Raw genomic sequence first — 18,488 nt, forward strand, 5'->3', positions numbered from 1 at the left:
GCAATGTGACTAATGAGTTAGTTGTGGGATGATGCATTATAGAATGAGTAAAGAGACTTTCCGATAATGAGATTGAACTAGGTATGAAGATACCGACGATTGAATCTCGGGCAAGTAACATACTGATGACAAAGGGAATAACGTATGTTGTCATTTCGGTTTGACCGATAAAGATCTTTGTAGAATATGTAGGAACCAATATGAGCATCCAGGTTCTGCTATTGGTTATAGACCGAAGAGGTGTCTCGGTCATGTCTACATAGTTCTCAAACCCGTAGGGTCCGCATGCTTAACGTTCGATGACGATTTTGTATTATATGAGTTATGTGACTTGGTGACTGAATGTTGTTTGGAGTCCTGGATGAGATCACGGACATGACGAGGAGTCTCGAAATGGTCGAGAGGTAAAGATCCATATATAGGATGATAGTATTCAGACACCGGAAGTGTTTTGGGGGTACCGGGTACGTATCGGGTCACCAAAAGGGGTTCCGGGCACCCCCCACAAAGATATGGGCCTTATTGGGCCAAGGGCGGGATAGACCAGCCCCTAAGGGGCTGGTGCGCCCCCATATGGGCCGGCCTAAGTGGAGAAAGGAAAAGGGGAGGAGAAAAGGAAATAGAGGGAATAGGATTCCCCCTTCCTTTCCCCTCTCCCCTCTTTCGTTCCCCCCTCCGGAGACAAGGAAAGGGGGATGCCGAATTGGAGGAGGCCTCCTACTTGGGGCGCCCCATGGCTGTCCCCCTCCCCCTCCCACATATATATGTGTGGGGAGGGGGCGCCTAGAACACAGAACAAACATTTTTAGCCGTGTGCGGTGCCCCCCTCCATAGTTTACGCCTCCGGTCATATTCACGTAGTGCTTAGGCGAAGCCCTGCGCGGATCACATAACCATCACCGTCACCATGCCGTCGTGCTGACGGAACTCTCCCTCGTCACTTTGCTAGATCAAGAGTTCGAGGGACGTCATCGAGCTGAACGTGTGCAGAACTCGGAGGTGTCATACGTTCGGTGCTTGATCAGTTGGATCGAGAAGACGTTCGACTACATCAACCGCGTTAAGGTAACGCTTCCTATTCGGTCTACGGAGGGTACATGGACACACTCTCCCCCCCCCCCTCGTTGCTATGCATCTCCTAGATAGATCTTGCGTGATCGTAGGAATTTTTTTGAAATTGCATGCCACGTTCACCAACAGTGCCTTGCTTCCTTCAGATGATGCTACAGAGTACCGCAGTATTGTTGGTGGCTTGCAGTACTTGACTATCACACGGCTGGACATCTCTTATGCGGTAAATCGTGTGTGCCAGTATCTTCATGCTCCTCGGACTTCACACACTGGTCAGCTATGAAGCGTATCCTGCGTTATCTCTCTCATACTGTCTCCTATGGCTTGCATCTTCGGTCTACCTCCTCGAGTGCTCTCTCGGCGTTCTCTGATGCAGATTGGGCTGGGAGCCTGGATGACCGGCGATCAATGGGGGGTTATGCTGTCTTATTTGGTCGCAACTTGATCGCCTGGAGTGCACGCAAGCAGTCCACAGTATCTCGGAGTAGCACTGAAGCAGAGTACAAGGCGGTTGCCAATGCCATGGCTGAGCTCATTTGGGTACAGTCTCTGTTGAGAGAGTTGGGAGTCTCTCAAGAGCAGCCACCGGTTCTTTGGCGTGATAACATTGGTGCAACGTACCTTTCATCCAAGCCAGTTTTTCATGCTCGTACCAAGCATATTGAAGTTGACTATCACTTTGTGATGGAACGTGTTGCACATAAGCTTCTTCATATCAAGTTTATCTCCTCCAAAGATCAACTTGCTGACATCTTCACGAAGCCTCTACCACAGCCTCAGCTTGTAGGTTGTACGCGCAATCTTAACTTGGTTTGTACCTCAGGACATAATTAAGATTGAGGGAGAGTGTTAGACTATATTTATACGCGGCTTTGTATATGCCTTGTATATTGTATTGTTTACTTCTGTGTACCCCTTTATATATATAAGATAGCCACACCTGTTACGCGTGTCGTGCAGTTTCCCACAATACTATGTTTAACAGTTTGTGCGCTCCTTGCTAGAGTAGTGACTAGAGGCGACACAATGTCGAATTATGCGAAAATGAAGAAGAAAGAAGTGTGCAAGCTTAGAAAGCCAATTGAGAGAATCAACAATGAAGTCCTAGAGAAAATATTAATCCAACTAGTGGGAGTAGTTATGAAAGTTGGATATCTATTAAAGTGTCTAATTGTTTTTAAAATGGAGGAGGACCCCCGGCCTCTGCATCTGGACGATGCATACAGCCACTTTATTAATTATTCACACAAGACCTTACAAAGTCATACAACAGTAAGACTGAAGCCACCGTCTAGGCAACAGAAGTGTCGTTACTCCTATCCAATTGATGAAGGGATGCTGATAATCTGGGCCTAGTACCAAACAAACCTCGCAGGCAAACCTAACATCTAAGACCTGAGGTCCCAACCAGGACGCCTGCCGGGCACCCACCAGTCCGGCGTGCTCCTCAACCAGGACGCCTGCCAGGTATGAGGCCGCCGCGGCCACCTGCCACCAATCCATCTTCAGAGTTGTACTGTTGCATGAACCTTGCCCGGTCTAGCTGCCGCCGATGCCACCACGATGCCACACAGCGTCAACCTCCTGCGCGAGTCCATTATCGCACATCAGATGCCTAATCTTCAGAGCGCCATGCCATCGAGATCTGACACCATCAATGTGTGTGATGAAGCACTGTTCCTCCTCTTGTCACCTCCAGCCATCACTTGCTCCAAAACGATGCCCCCATGAGGGAAAGCAGTATTAAGAACGCCATCATCGTCCGATCCGGGAGACCCAGATCTAGGGTTTTCCTCCGAGCATCCCGAGCATGATGACGCCAACTGCAACAACGATGTCTCGACAAGGAAACGACGTCAAAGACGCCGTCATCGTCCACCATGACCGTAGTCGGTGCGATTTTTATCGGTAGTTGCGCCACCGGGCGTACGCCGCCGGCCTCGCTGGTTCCTTCGACCGTAGCAAACTCCAAAACGATGCCCTAAACAGGGACTACGGCGCAAAAGCACCGCCATCGCTCGATCCCATGGAGATTTAGGGTTTCCCCGGAGTTGCCCGGGTTGTCAAGGACCAGACAAAGATGGAATTCCACAGATCCGTCACCCTGCCGACGTGTTGCACTCGCCATCGCGCCGACCGTGACCCGGAGACCAAGCTCACGCCTGAGCCCAGATCTGGTCGCGCTGCTGCCGATCTGGTCACGTTGTCGTCGTCCCTGGCAACCATGGCGCCCCAGATCTTGAAGTCGCCTGCCATGGGGAATGGGATCGCCGGAGCGCCCCCAGCCCCCATCGTGACGTCCGGCCGCACGCCACGCTCTGGCCCGAGGGTGCCGGCCCGCGCCAGCTCCTCACGAGCGGGAGGGCACCTAGTCCCCGCCGCCGCCGGCGACGGAAAGGCTTTGCCTGGCCGCGCTCTCGGGCGGCGGCGAGGGAGGAGGAGGACGAGAGGGGAAGTCGGGGGCGACGGGATCTGGGGGCCTCCCGGCCGCCGCAGGGGGGCGACTCGGGAGGACGGGGCCCTATGTAGATGTCTGTGGTTCTTGTTTTCTTTGATTTCGTTGTTTGCAGCGAAAAATTGGTGAATTATGTACTCTGATGTATCAAATGTAGTTCAATGAAATAAAGAAGCAATGGAATTTTCATGTGGTCAAAAATAAAATGCAAAGTAACACGAGTGCAAGACTAGGCTTCAGCCTGCAGGTTTATTTATGGGCATCAAACAAAGTGCGCCCGTGCAAAACAATTGGGGTATCGAATCGAATCTAATTATGGACGTCACACGAATGCCGGCCGGAATGCATACCCAGCACGCCTGCGGAGATTCAAACCCAACTGCAGGCCCAATCATATTTATAATTAGGATTTTCTTTCTTCTTCTCACGGGTGACAAAGTCCAAAACTTCATTATTGAAGAACACCCAAGGAAGGCAGATGGCTCAATCATAGAGTTGGTAATCAGATCGACATAACCTGCTGTTTTAGCCTCTAATTGCTCCACTCATTCACTCGGTCAAAGCACCATGCCAATTATTATTTTTCTCCTTTTTCAAATACCTGCAAAATCTTTCGGACACAGATATACAGTTGCTTTAATACCGATGATTGTTTGTTTGTTTGTTTGGTAATGGCCGTGCACCATCCATATAAAGAAATTGCTTACGAAGACATAAAGAGTACTCCCTCCATTCCTAAATACTTGTCTTTCTAGGCATTTCAACAAGTGACTACATACATAGCAAAATGGGTGAATCTACATTCTAAAATATGTCTACATACATCCGTATGTAGTAGTCATTTGAAATGTCTAAAAATACAAATATTTAGGAACGGAGGGAGTAGAAGACAGTGATGTGCCGTGTTAACTAAGAGAGAACAAAATCCTGAAATTAGGGAGGCAAATATTGTCCCCAACCACTAGGCCTGGCGCCTAGGGGACACTGAGGTGACCCCATCAGCAGCCTGAAAACATCACAAGAGTAGTCTATACAAATTTTGAGGTATGTTAACATTATGGTGAGTATGCAGTGCACACATGAAAAGGTCACGCGGAGATGGATGTGGATGTGACCCTTGTGTTGTGCTCAAAAGCGCGCGACAATACCGTCTTTTTTGCCGGGTTTTATAGGGAAAGAAACATGTAGTAGTGCTGGGTGAACTGCCAAGGCGGTGTGGCAGTCCACATCCTGCTGATAAACACCAGCTGCTGCTTATTTGATCTCCATGGCCTTCTCAATTATGGCAGCCCATATAACAACCTAATTTTTGGATTGGCAACAAGTGAAGTGAACATGAATTTGCACGTGTTCCGTTGTGATGCGCCACTCAATTTGTTGCGAGTATAGATGCATGCTTTATGAGATTGCTGAAGCAAATTATGATGATTTGTAGGGTAATGAAGTGGGCATTCTCATCTCCTAATACCCTTTGCGGCTGCTAAATGGCAGAACACGTGGAGAACTCAGGAGAGAAGTTAGAATAATATTCGATTTTAGGGGTCATTTGATCCTTGAACTTTGGCTTTCATTGATTTGTCATGTGACCCGATCAGATCTCTTGCTCTCTCATGCATGCCATGGAGCTCCTAAACAAGTGTGAAAGTTCATAAACCATGAAGGCTGCAAAATCATGGCCTGGTAGACACTGAAGCAGACAGATGCCCCCAAACTCAGTAATCAGGGCCCAGTAGTGGTCACTCTAGAAACTTGGGTTGCTAACTCTACTAGGCATTGCACTCTCGAAGCAAGCAACAAGTGACCACAGTATTTACTCTACTGGATTGCCTTTCTGCAGCTATCTTTAGCTGCCACAACAGAATGTTCCTGTCTTTACAGAGGGTCACTAGGGGTAAAAGTGCTAACCACAACCATTAGCACGTTTACCTTTTGACAGTGTAGCTAATCCACACAGCTTTTGAGGGCACATGCCCATCTTGTGCATGCAATACTAACACAAGCAAGCAGTGGTGCCATTAACTATTGGATGCCTTTTAACAGCGCTGTTGCTCCGCGCATCCACTGGATTTGGGGGCAACAGAGCTTTTATCCTTTCTGGATGATAATTTAACTACCCTAAGTACCACAGCTTCTTAGCTAGCAGCAGAATGTTCTGCGCTGACAGTGACAGGGGTCACATTCGGTAAAATGTAATAACAAAACAATAACGACTAGCTTCCCTTCTTAACAACGTACTGCTAGCTGCAAAAGATTATTCTCCGATTGGATCTATCCAAGCTGGTAAAGTAGGATCGACCATGTTCCGTAAATATTTTTAAAGGCGGCCGGGATCAGATCTTGGCGGCAACTAGGCCTGGAAAAATGCTCTGGGTGTCAGGGAACTAACGGAAGAATGAGATGTAAAAGAACATGCATTACAGCTCGAGCCAGGTACAAGTTCTATGCTAATCAAAAGTGGCCGTCTAAAACTTAACCATGTGCATGCATGGTAGCTCCATGTTGCCCTCACCTCGCGTCGCCACCCATCCTTGAGCTCTGATGCGATCTGAATCCAAATCACTCCCATGATGCTCCTCCAATGCTCGGTGATTACTCAAAGCCTTGTGGTTTGTGAGCCATGCATGCATGTGATGTGTGACACCTAATGTGTCCCCTAACTAACTACATGTGGCCACATGTTTAACCGAATGCAAGCTACAACTAACACTACATGTTTTACCTAATGCGTGTGAAAAAGATTTGACCAAATGCATGTTGGAGTCCATGCTTTTGTGGTGTTGTTACCTACCCCTTGATGGATGGCATTGACTAAATGCATGTCTTATAGCTAGCTAACAAGGAGTTGCTTAGGGAGGATTCATTCAGCTACTGGTAATCAACAACTGATTAACCAGACAACGGATAGATAGACTAAAACTACCGTGCCAAAACTTGTTATCTTAAGAACATGTTATCATCCCTGACAGTCAGTCCCTTGTACCCAAAGACATGCAGATGTTGTTTGTTGCCAAAAAGCTGAGATTCTTTCCGGTTACTTTCCTGCGTTTGCATGCCTCCCTCCCCGCTGTTATTCGGTTCTTTAGAACATTAGGCATGTGATGTGAACATGCACAAAATAGTACAGTATGGAAGATCCAGACAGAGTAATTTTTATTAAGACAGCCTCTGAATTAGTTTAACTGGTGTATTCTCTGTCCATGTGGAACAGTGAAAGAAGAATATGCCTGCGAAATCAAATGCTGCAGAGAATACCACACAGAGTGGAACATGACAGGACAGCCTGCTGCTGCTACTGTAAGTTTTACAGATCTGGAGAAAGAAGCTGCAGTGCAGGAGAAGAAGATGGATTATTATAAGGTTGGTTTCTTTGCTAGTGAGTAGTAGCCAGGTCATCAGTCCCAAGGAGGTTAGATTACCAAGAGCTCAGAGCATGTTCCTCCTGCATCACTGCTGCATCCCTGCAACATCTGCATGCCATCGTCAACAAGTAAATAAATCATAGGACATCAGAAAATGTACTGCCATGCTTAGCTTAACCTCTGGACATCAACCCAGTTCCAGCAGGTACAAAAGAAGAAAAAGTTTCACAGGTCCTAGAACACCGGCCGTACTTGCACAACAACGACAGCTTAATTAAAGTTGGATGGATTACTGAGAGAATTACAAAAGCACCGTAGCAGAACCCGAGGGATCGACCAGGGATGTTTTCACTCTCACCTCCTAACCTGGATTAACAATGAAAATAATCAGTGCATCAACTAGTAGTACTACCTAATGATGGCATCAAGAGCCACCTTCCCTCCATCTTCTCCTTGCTTAAACAAATGCCCATGTTCCTTCCTGATCCACAACTCCAAGAACAAAAAAATTCCACGCTCATCCAGTGTACTGCTCAGACAAACACTCACTCAGACAGTGCCCCAAAAATCAAATCTCTAGCTCATTTATTTACTTATTAAAAAGAAGAATATCCTGCAAAAAGCATAGCTAAGCTATATCATTCATTCGGATCCAGATCTCCAGTGGCAAAACCTTTGCGCTATAAACAAACCTAACCCTGGCCGGGGTTTCCCTCCCACTCTACAACCTCGGCCCTCCCAATGCCACTACGATCGTAGGAGGTGCCAAGCCCGGCCTCACTCCACGGCCTACCAATGTCTCCTCCTCCTCCTCGGTTAGGCCTCGCCGCCGTCGCGACGTCGTGGCTGCTCCTCGCGGCGCTGTGCCTCCCGCCGGGCGCCTACGCCGTGAACGAGCAGGGCGAGGCGCTGCTGCGATGGAAGCGCTCGCTCACGAACGGCACGGGCGGGGCCGCGCTGGAGACGTGGAGGGACTCGGACGCGAGCCCGTGCCGGTGGTCCGGCGTGGCCTGCGACGCGCGCGGCAACGTCGTCTCGCTGCTCATCAAGTCGGTCGACCTCGGCGGGCCGGTGCCGGCGCGCGTGCTGCGCCCGCTCGCACCGTCGCTCGAGACGCTGGTGCTCTCCGGTGCCAACCTCACGGGCGTCATCCCCGGGGAGCTCGGGGCGTACGCCGCGCTGACCACCGTCGACCTCAGCGGGAACGGCCTCTCCGGCGCGGTGCCGGCCGAGCTCTGCCGGCTCGGCAAGCTCCGGTCGCTCGCGCTCCACGGCAACTCGCTGCAGGGCGCCATCCCCGACGACATTGGCAACCTCACCGCCCTGACGTCGCTCACGCTCTACGACAATGATCTTAGTGGCGCCATCCCGGCGAGCATCGGGAAGTTGAAGAAGCTGCAGGTGCTGCGCGCCGGCGGCAACCCGGCGTTGAAGGGCCCGCTGCCGGCGGAGATCGGCGGGTGCACCGACCTCACCATGCTCGGCCTCGCCGAGACCGGCATGTCTGGAAACCTCCCGGACACCATCGGGCAGCTCAAGAAGCTCCAGACCCTCGCCATCTACACCGCCATGCTCACCGGCCCGATCCCGGCGAGCATCGGCAACTGCACCGAGCTCACTAGCCTCTATCTCTACCAGAATTCTCTCTCCGGTCCGGTGCCGCCGCAGCTCGGCCAGCTGCGCAAGCTGCAGACGGTGCTCCTGTGGCAGAACCAGCTCGTCGGCACCATACCCCCGGTGATCGGCAACTGCAAGGAGCTCCTGCTCATTGACCTCTCGCTCAACATGCTCACGGGCCCCATCCCGAGGAGCTTCGGCGGGCTGTCCAAGCTGCAGCAGCTGCAGCTCAGCACCAACAAGCTCACCGGCGTCATCCCGCCGGAGCTCTCCAACTGCACGTCGCTCATCGACGTCGAGGTGGACAACAACGAGCTGTCGGGAGAGATCGACATCGACTTCCCGAGGCTGCGCAACCTGACGCTGTTCTACGCGTGGCAGAACCGGCTCACCGGCGGCGTGCCGGCGAGCCTGGCCCAGTGCGAGGGCTTGCAGTCGCTGGACCTCTCCTACAACAACCTCACCGGCCCCGTCCCGAGGGAGCTCTTCGCGCTCCAGAATTTGACCAAGCTGCTGCTCCTCAGCAACGAGCTCTCCGGCTTCATACCGCCGGAGATCGGCAACTGCACCAATCTCTACCGCCTCCGGCTCAACGGCAACCGGCTGTCGGGAGCCATACCCGCGGAGATCGGCAACCTAAAGAACCTCAATTTCCTCGACCTGGGAAGCAACCGCCTCGTCGGCCCACTGCCGGCGGCCATGTCGGGGTGCGACAACCTCGAGTTCGTCGACCTGCACTCCAATTCCCTCTCCGGCCCACTGCCGGACGAGCTGCCGCGCAGTCTCCAGTTCGTCGACATCTCCGACAACCGGCTCACCGGGCTGTTGGGGGCCGGCATCGGCAGGCTGCCTGAGCTGACGAAGCTTAGCCTCGGGAAGAACCGGATCTCCGGCGGCATCCCGCCGGAGCTCGGTTCTTGCGAGAAGCTGCAGCTGTTGGACCTCGGCGACAACGCTCTCTCCGGCGGAATCCCGCCGGAGCTCAGCATGCTGCCTTTCTTGGAGATTTCGCTTAACCTCAGCTGCAACCGCCTCTCCGGGGAGATACCGTCGCAATTCGGCACCCTCGACAAGCTCGGCTGCCTTGACCTGTCTTACAACCAGCTCTCCGGCAGTCTTGCGCCTCTAGCAAGGCTGGAGAACCTCGTCACGCTGAATATCTCGTACAACAGCTTCTCCGGCGAGCTCCCGGACACGCCCTTCTTTCAGAAGATCCCGCTCAGCAACATCGCCGGCAATCACCTGCTCGTCGTCGGCGCTGGCGCCGACGAGACCTCCCGTCGCGCGGCCATCTCGGCGTTGAAGCTCGCCATGACGATTCTCGTGGCGGTGAGCGCGTTCCTCCTCGTGACCGCCACGTACGTCCTCGCCCGCTCCCGCCGCCGGAACGGCGGTGCCATGCACGGCAACGCCGCGGAGGCGTGGGAGGTGACCCTGTACCAGAAGCTCGAGTTCTCGGTGGACGACGTGGTGCGCGGCCTTTCGTCGGCGAACGTGATCGGCACGGGGAGCTCGGGCGTGGTGTACCGGGTGGAGCTGCCCAACGGCGAGCCGCTGGCCGTGAAGAAGATGTGGTCCTCCGACGAGGCCGGCGCGTTCCGCAACGAGATCTCGGCGCTGGGGTCCATCCGGCACCGCAACATCGTGAGGCTGCTCGGGTGGGGCGCGAACCGGAGCACCAAGCTGCTCTTCTACACCTACCTCCCGAACGGCAGCCTGAGCGGCTTCCTCCACCGCGGCAGCGTCAAGGGCGCCGCCGACTGGGCCCCCCGGTACGAGGTGGCGCTCGGCGTCGCGCACGCCGTGGCTTACCTCCACCACGACTGCCTGCCGGCCATCCTGCACGGTGACATCAAGGCCATGAACGTCCTGCTCGGCCCGGCCAACGAGCCGTACCTCGCCGACTTCGGCCTGGCCCGCGTCCTCTCCGGCGTGGTCGAGCCCGGCAGCTCCGCCAAGCTGGACACGTCCAGGCCGCGCATCGCCGGATCATACGGCTACATCGCGCCAGGTAACAACAAAATTCTTCAAAATCTGTACCCTCTCTAACAGAAATTGTTCTTACTGATCGCGATATTCTTGTGGGAGCAGAGTACGCGTCCATGCAGAGGATCACGGAGAAGAGCGACGTGTACAGCTTCGGGGTGGTGGTGCTGGAGATCCTGACGGGGCGGCACCCGCTGGACCCGACGCTGCCCGGCGGGACGCACCTGGTGCAGTGGGTGCGGGAGCACATGCAGGCGAAGCGGGGGGTGGCGGAGCTCCTCGACCCGCGGCTGCGCGGGAAGCAGGAGGCGCAGGTGCAGGAGATGCTGCAGGTCTTCGCAGTGGCCATGCTCTGCATCAGCCACCGCGCCGACGACCGGCCGGCGATGAAGGACGTCGTCGCGCTGCTCAAGGAGGTCAGGCGGCCGCCCGAGAGCGCCGCCGACGAGGGCAAGGAGCAGCCGCGCGGTGCCCCGGCGCCTTGTCCGGCTGGCCAGCAGCGGTCGCCGGCCCGGAGCGCGCTGCCGATGGGCGGCTCTTCAAACTGCTCGTTTGCCATGTCTGATTACTCCAGCTGAGCTGCTTGATGCCGTTGCGAGAAAGCAGCAGCCTTAGCGGGAAGGAAACTTTGTGTAGAAATTTTGGACACATATCAAGCAAGATCAGTAAATTTGTAGGTAATTATTTCCTGAAAATTACTTTAAGGTTGTATATTATGATTATTCAGATGTATTGTTCTTGTGTAAACTAACGGAAATAAATTAACAGACATGGGTGAGCAGTTGAGTTACGCTCTGATATGACTATTGAAAAAAAACAGGAAGAATCAAAAATTGACGTGTATGCATAGGAGCTAGAACAGAGGAACGCTCCCGTGCCGCTCCTGCGAGCGGCCCGGGAGAGAAAACCCTAGCCGCCGCCGGGCAGTTCCCTCCGCACCTGCTCCCCTCGCCGCCGCCGGTGAGCGCCGCCGGACAAAGCGACCTTCGGGGCGCGGCGCGTGGTGCCAGGCAGGGATCTGGCTATTCTTCAGCCGGTCTGCTGCTTGTGCAGGTGGAGGCTCGGTTGGTGACTGATCTTCAAGCTGGATGTGTGGGGATTCCCGACGGGATGGTGGTCTGCGTTGGTGCAGGTTTCGAACCTTGCTTTGAGTCTTGCACCATCGGTGGTGCTCCTCTTGGCCAGTGATCTACATGTGAGAGGTGCTGGCTCTGGTCTGGTGGTGGTGAGTCGGGGACGCCTTCCCTGGCGTAGGTGCTCGTGTCCCCGGACGAAAGTCATGCCCGACATTGGTCGGGGCTGATGGCTAACGATACTTTTTGGGTGTGGTTTTCCTTGTTGGAGGCGCCATTGAGGGGATCCGACACCTTTCTTGATCAGTTCTTGTCTTCCGGTGAAAACCGTGTGTGATGGTGGCGTCTGTGGTGTCATTGCTCTGTTGGGAGCATTGCGTTGGAGTCAAGTCTTGTGAGAGAGCACCAGGGTTAGTGGTGGGGTGGTAGATCAGGAGCAGGCAGCGTTGTGGTGAGCGGGGAGTCTTTGGTGGTGCATTCATTTGGGATTGGTCACTCGCTGATGGTGGTGAGCAGCATGAGCACCCTCCACATGCTAGGAGCGCAAGGCAAGTTATGTCTGTAATGCTCGTGGGATCGGGACGGCATATGTTTCGCTCTATCGGACATATCGTTCCTATCCGGTGCCGTCGAGGTTTGTGGATATGCTTGTGGCAGCCCGGACTAGTACGACGGTTCTCGGTGTGTACTCTGGTAGCAGCATAGGCGCTCGAGTGCCCGGCCGGGCGTGTAGTCGGGTGTTGGCCTTCTGGCGTTTTGTGTGTTTGGTGGTGCTTTAGGCCTAGTTTAACTAGGCGTTGTTAGGTTTTCGCTCGGTTTTTCTTAATAAACCGTGCAACCTCTTTTTTCATTTTTTTCCTTTTTGGCACTCGTCTTTATACGATGCATTTCTCCTTTGTGGGTTTTATTTGTAATACTCCTTTCTAATCAATGAATTTGGCAGCTCTCCTGCCAACATTCCAAAAAAAACTATTGAAAATTTATGATAAAGGACATTTTTATTAGGGCAGCAACCTGCGCCTGCGCGCCGGCTCAAATTTGAGCCGGTCGGCCCGCAGCCGTCCGATTGGGGAGATGGGAACCGTCTGATGCACGTCATCTTCGTCAACGCACGTGTACGAAGAGAATCCCGGCGGCGCCGCACGCGTTTGCCCCCTCCGCCGCCCCACCCCCTTGCCTTGCGGCTGCACGCGTTCTTCCTTGGCCGCTCCTCGCTGGTCGTCCTATTCGCCGGTCCTAGCCCTCACCGTCTGTCCTCGTCGCCGGTGGTCCTCGTCCCTTGCTTCTTCCCATGCAACACGCACCCTGCGGTTGCAACTCCTGTGGCAACCGTTGTAGCTTTGGTGGCGACAACCGAAGCTCGCCGGCGTGCTCGCCGGCGCTCATCCCCGATGCCGCGGCGTGTCGGCACACATGAAGCTTGCAATAAAATTTGAGTCGTCGGGGCAGGAAATGCCCAGTGTTACAAATGATGACTAAAAAAGCTTCATATGGCCAAGAAAAAAGCTTCAACCCGCTATGGATAAAGTTGCAAACCATATACAATAGAAGCTATGGACGACAAGAAAAGTTACAACCGGTTAAGCAAAAAGCTTCATCCTGATGAAAAAAGTTTCAACTTCACAGCCCTAGAATACCTGAGTGTAATAGTTGCATCAGTGAGCATGCATCATGTTAAATTCAAGAAATTGAATTGAGGAATATTCAAAGCCTCAGAAATTATTTTAAAAAAAAGGGCAAAAACCTTTTAAATTGCATTCAGTGAATCCAAAATTCCCTAAAAATATTTTGTGAATTTTTACAAGAGTTATTTACCAAACCAAAATTCTGCAACGTTTTTAAGGAATTATTTGGCCTATGAATTTAAAACAATATTCTATTTGAATTTGAAAATGTATTCAAATATATGTGGGATATATTTTCAAATGCTCTGTGATAATTTATGTGCCTTTGGAAAAGTCCATGAAGCAACATAAAAATACTCAAAAGATGTTCCGGTATTGTTTGAATTCGTAAACAGTGACAAAAGAGTAAATGAAAGAAAAAAAAGAAGAAAAATAAAACAGAATAGAAACTTACCTGTAGCTTACCTGGCCCAGCCCACCAGGAGCCCCACCGTCTTCAACCTCTGCCCGTAGGCAGAGGCGTGTCGACACGCGCGCGCCCGAGCTCCACCTCCTGCTTCCCCTCGCCCTGTCTTCGCGCCACAGGAACGGCCTCAACCCCTTCTGCCTCTTCCCTCACTCTGGAGCTCTCTCCCTCTCCTCTAGCTCCCTCCCTGCCGCGGCCACCGGCAACCACACACCTCACCGACGAATCTTCGAGCTCCTCCGTGTCGTATTCAACCTACTCGCTGAGCTACGCGCCGCCGGACGCTTCAGAGCGCCCTCTCGCCGTCTTCTTCAACCTCGGGTCTTCGAGATCGCCGGCGATCGTGCACCCGCTCCTGACGCGTCCTCGAGCCCGCTGACCTTCTCTCCGCCCCCCAGTGAGACCCTGGTCACTTTCCCCTGACCCCTTCTTAGATAGCACGCCCTAGCTAGCATCACCGTCGAGCCCGAGAGCTCACCGCAGCCGGCCATGTTGTCGTCGTCTTTGCAGCCGCGCCTGAGCGCGTCACCGTGCTCAGCATGTCTGCAGGAGCACGTAGCACCCCACCCCTCGACCTCCCGTGCACCACAATGCCGATTCCGAGCTTGACCGAACTCCAGCCGCCGCACCTGTCGACGCCGCTGTCGTTCTGGTCGACCCCAGCACGAACCAACTGCACCAGTGGACGCAGTGCTCGCCTAGCTGTCCTTAGAGCCCCTCCGCCGTCCTTTTGGTCGTTGGAGGACAAATCCTGAGCCCCTCCGCCGTCTCTGGCCTCCCCGGTGACGAGCGTGGGTCAACTCCGACGAGTTTGGCCCGGGTTGACCCAGTTTGACTCCCCTCGAGTCACTGACATGTGGGGCCGGTCGCTGACCGTAATTAGTTTAGGATTTTAACCGGTGCTAATTACCACTATTAGAATCATGCGTTATTCATTGATAGAAGGATAGGAAAGCACGTCCGAAAACTACGGTAGGCTGCAAAATTCAATGGTTAACGTCTACAGCTAAGAAACAATAATACTATGCGTACAAATGAGTTACAGGGTTTTATAAAAAGAGTTAACTTAATTTGTTAATATGTGCGGAGACGGCTCACCCCTTTTATTAGAGGGAGCAAGTTTGTGATGGTTTAGTAGATGAAAAGAGTTTGTAAACTCATGTGATTTGTTTTGTATGTCTAGTATTTTTTGAAAAAAAATTCTATGAGACCAGGTCTCACGGATTAGCAGATGAGACTCATCCTGATGGATGACACGTGTCATTCACAAATCATAAAGCATCCACCCCACCCCCACCTAAAATCAGAGGGGGGGGATTAGATGCTTTGTGATTTGTGAATGTCACATGTCATTCATCAGGGCGGGTCTCACCTGATTTATATGAGACCTGGTCTCATATAATTTTTTTCCCTATTTTTTGGCTAAGAATTAGGCAACTCCATTTTGAATTTTATTAAGAGATCCAGCTGCAAATCTTCCTGTGATACAAAGAATCACGCGTATGTTCCTTCTTCAGAAACCAGACAGGAAGGCTCGGAGATTCCTCTCCAGCGTCCCGCCGGCGGCGAGCGCCTCCCTGGCCCGCTCCATCCATTTTGCCGCGCATGCTCGGATCTCCACTGCTGCTTCGCCGTCGCCCATGACCGTCTCCACGCACCTTTGGAGCTCGCCTCGCTCCGCCACCGCCTCGCCGTCCGCCTGCGCGCGAACCCCGACGCCCGCGCACTCCTCCACCAGCCACGCCACCGTCGGCTGGTCCGTCCACTGCGGCACGGCCGCGACAGGCACGCCGCACGCGATGCTCTCCAGCGCCGAGTTCCACCCGCAGTGCGTCACGAAGCATCCCACTGCCGGGTGCGACAGCACGCGCACCTGGTCGCACCACTCCACCATGATCCCTCGCCCTCCGTCGGCGCCGCCACCCGCTCCCGCGCCGTCCAACTCTGCACCATCCTCTGCGACCTTGCGCGACACCCATAGGTACGGCCGGCCGGTGGCCTTGGGTCCTTGCAACGTCTCCAGCTCCTGCCGCTTGCTCGCCGCGAATATGGTCCCGAACGAGACGTACACCACAGAGCGCGCGGCCTTGGTGTCCAGCCACTCCATGTACCCATTCACGTCGTCGTCGTCGTCGTTGTCGCGCAGGGACAGATCTGTGGTGGACGGGGACGCGCCGTCCGGCACCACAGGCCCAACGGCGACGAGCTCAAGCCCCGGCACCGCACGGAGCGCGTCGGGCTCCAGCGCATCGAACGTGTTGACCAGCACCTTGGTCCTGTGCTCATCGTCATCGAGCGCCAGGAAGAGGTCCCGCAGCGTGCCGACCACCTCGTAGCCCCGCTGCTCCGGCGAGGTTAACGCCACGACGGACGGGAGCGCGCGGGGCCTGAGCGGCGGCAGCCCCGGCAGCTGGACGACGGCGTCGCGGTCCGGGTCGTTGGCGCAGGAAGCGAGCACGGCGTCGTGGCCGTGGAAGTAGTGGTAGTACACCGCGAACACGGCGGCCGGCTGGATCCAGAAGAGCGCCGAGGGGACGCCGCCGGCGCGCGCGACCTCGGGCACCCAGCCCACGAAGAAGGTGTACAGGACGCACGTGACGGGGCGGCCGCGCTCGGCGAGGCGGGCGACGACGCCAGCGAGCGACTCGCGCCCGACGGCGCGGGCGCGCGCGGCGAAGGAGCGCATGTCGTGCACCCGTGGGTCGACCCCCTCGTCGTAGCCGTCGGAGAAGGGGGCGTGCAGCACGCCCGCGGCGTCGACGGCCTCCTCGCCGGGCGACGCGAGGGAGGGGAACATGCGGCGGTGGCCCGAGACGGCGGTGGAGACGGTGACCGCGGCGCGGGCGGCGAGGCGGCGCACCGGGTTGATGTGGCCCTGCATTGGGCTGGTGACGAACAGCAGGTGCGGCGACGGCGCGCCACCGCGGCTCTCCATCGACTCGCCCGGCTTGGAGTTGGGCTGCACCTGCACGGGATCAATGAGTTTGTTAGACTCCGTGAGCTAGTGTTATTGCAGTGTCAGCTTTGCTGTAGGCCTTTGTTATTGCAGTGTCAGCTTTGCTATATTGGTTGAGTGGAGGTACCGGTGATCGCTCGGTGGGTGAGCAGTCAGCTTTGCTGTAGGCCTCCAATGGTACTACAACCATTGATGTCCAATGTTTGACAGGGAGTAGTAATTAATATGGCGTAACGCTAATGTAAGACCTAATCAGGGAGGCAAAAGGTGTTTATGCTGGTATTCAGTAACTCATCAGTACTGAGTACTGACTATGTTCTTGTGTGGCACTGTAGCAGTATAGATTTTTTTTTAGAAGAACAGTATAGATGTTCATACCGGAGCATCTCCATGGGCTACCCAATAAACCCTCCCACGATTCAGATTCACTGACTCTAAGTAGGGGGGCTTAGGCCTACAATGAGAGGTGTTTAGAGAGATGCTTAGAAAAATAAACCGGATTTTTCTGAAGCACCGGTGCCTATTCTATCCTGTACAAATAAGCACCGGTGCTTAAGAAAAGTTTGGTTTATTTCTCTAAGCACCTCCCATTGTACAAGGCCTTAGGGTCACTGACGCGTGGGGGCAGTTGGCCACCCTCTGGCTGCGAAGTGGGGGCGTGTGAGGGCAGTGGGTCCCTAGCTGCATCATGTGTTCTTCGGAAGCTTCTAGATGAAAGGTGTTTCCTTAAAAAGATTTAGGCCTCCTTTGATTTGTAGAAATTTCATAGAATATAATTTGTATAGAAAAAATTTCTTTAAAGCCCTTTGGTTTGTAAGAATAGAATCCTATTGCTATGAAGAAATTCTTCTTATCTTTCACATTTCATAGGAAAATAAACATTAGCCTAGACTCAACGAAAAAAATCCTATGATGTGAACCAAAGGGCATCTTCTTTTATATTCCTATTCATAGGATTTCAGATACATGTCATCTTATTTCCTATGACTTTCTTATCCCTATAACTTTCATATCCTATGAACCAAAGGAGGCCTCAAAGTTTTTGGAGTGCTCGTAAAATAATTTTTTTTTAAAAGATCCAGAAACCATGCAGAAAACAATAACTGATATCGGGGACTGAATTAGTAGGTTAGTTAAAAAATTGGTACCAAAACCATGTAAAAATGATAAACATAATATGAAAAAAATAAGAAAAGTATAAATACATTTCCAACGTATCAGTGGCCAGAAGTACCTCCATATGTCACCAAATCACACCTACAAGAAGAGCCCACCAGAACGCTGCATTATAAAAAAACGTCCGCTACCATCTCCCTCATACATCAAATAAAAGAAATCCAGACAACACAAATGTCTGCGTATAACCCTTTTAATCCTCTATAGCACCATGCCCTCTCATTTTTAAAGTCACACATTCAATTTAGAATTGGATCACTTGATTTTAACCGTGTCAACAATTTCTCAAAGAGTTCTCTAGTTTAATTTTATAATTTGCTATGCTAATTTTGAAGCTCTTCCATTTGACTAAGATATTCAATTTTGAAATTGGTTCACATTTTAACTGGGTCATCAATGGGTACCAACCGACGTATAAAAACATATCAACTCGGTGCAATTTCTCATCACGTAGAAAAAAGAAACATCAACATGTGATACACTGTTATTATATCACCAATATAATATATGCAACCACTAATGTAGAAAATTTCCTCACATAATTTTGGATGAATTTGCAGATAACATAAAATCACACCGCAAAAGGCCCACCAAAACACCTCATTATAAGCAAAACTAAAACACTCTCCACCATCTCGCCCACTCATCAGACCAAATATTCCCTCAATTTGAAAATATAAGTTAATTCATTTTTTCAACAGTAA

General features: G+C 52.6%; 2 protein-coding genes across 2 annotated transcripts; one reads left to right on the plus strand and one right to left on the minus strand.

Annotated features, from left to right (window-relative positions):
- The first annotated feature begins 7,429 nt into the window (after positions 1 to 7,429).
- LOC123153268 (LRR receptor-like serine/threonine-protein kinase RGI3) lies at positions 7,430 to 11,278 on the plus strand. The gene is made up of 2 exons (XM_044572468.1): positions 7,430 to 10,513; positions 10,594 to 11,278. Exons 1-2 carry the CDS (start codon positions 7,681 to 7,683, stop codon positions 11,064 to 11,066), a joined length of 3,306 nt encoding a protein of 1,101 aa, XP_044428403.1. The 5' UTR covers positions 7,430 to 7,680; the 3' UTR covers positions 11,067 to 11,278.
- A 3,803-nt stretch (positions 11,279 to 15,081) lies between these two features.
- Positions 15,082 to 16,730, minus strand: LOC123149907 (cyanidin 3-O-rutinoside 5-O-glucosyltransferase). Its single transcript, XM_044569697.1, has one exon. It carries the CDS (start codon positions 16,585 to 16,587, stop codon positions 15,166 to 15,168), a length of 1,422 nt encoding a protein of 473 aa, XP_044425632.1. The 5' UTR covers positions 16,588 to 16,730; the 3' UTR covers positions 15,082 to 15,165.
- Between the last annotated feature and the right edge of the window lie 1,758 nt (positions 16,731 to 18,488).

Source organism: Triticum aestivum, chromosome 7A (genome assembly GCF_018294505.1).
Source record: "Triticum aestivum cultivar Chinese Spring chromosome 7A, IWGSC CS RefSeq v2.1, whole genome shotgun sequence".
Lineage (NCBI taxonomy): Eukaryota > Viridiplantae > Streptophyta > Magnoliopsida > Poales > Poaceae > Triticum > Triticum aestivum.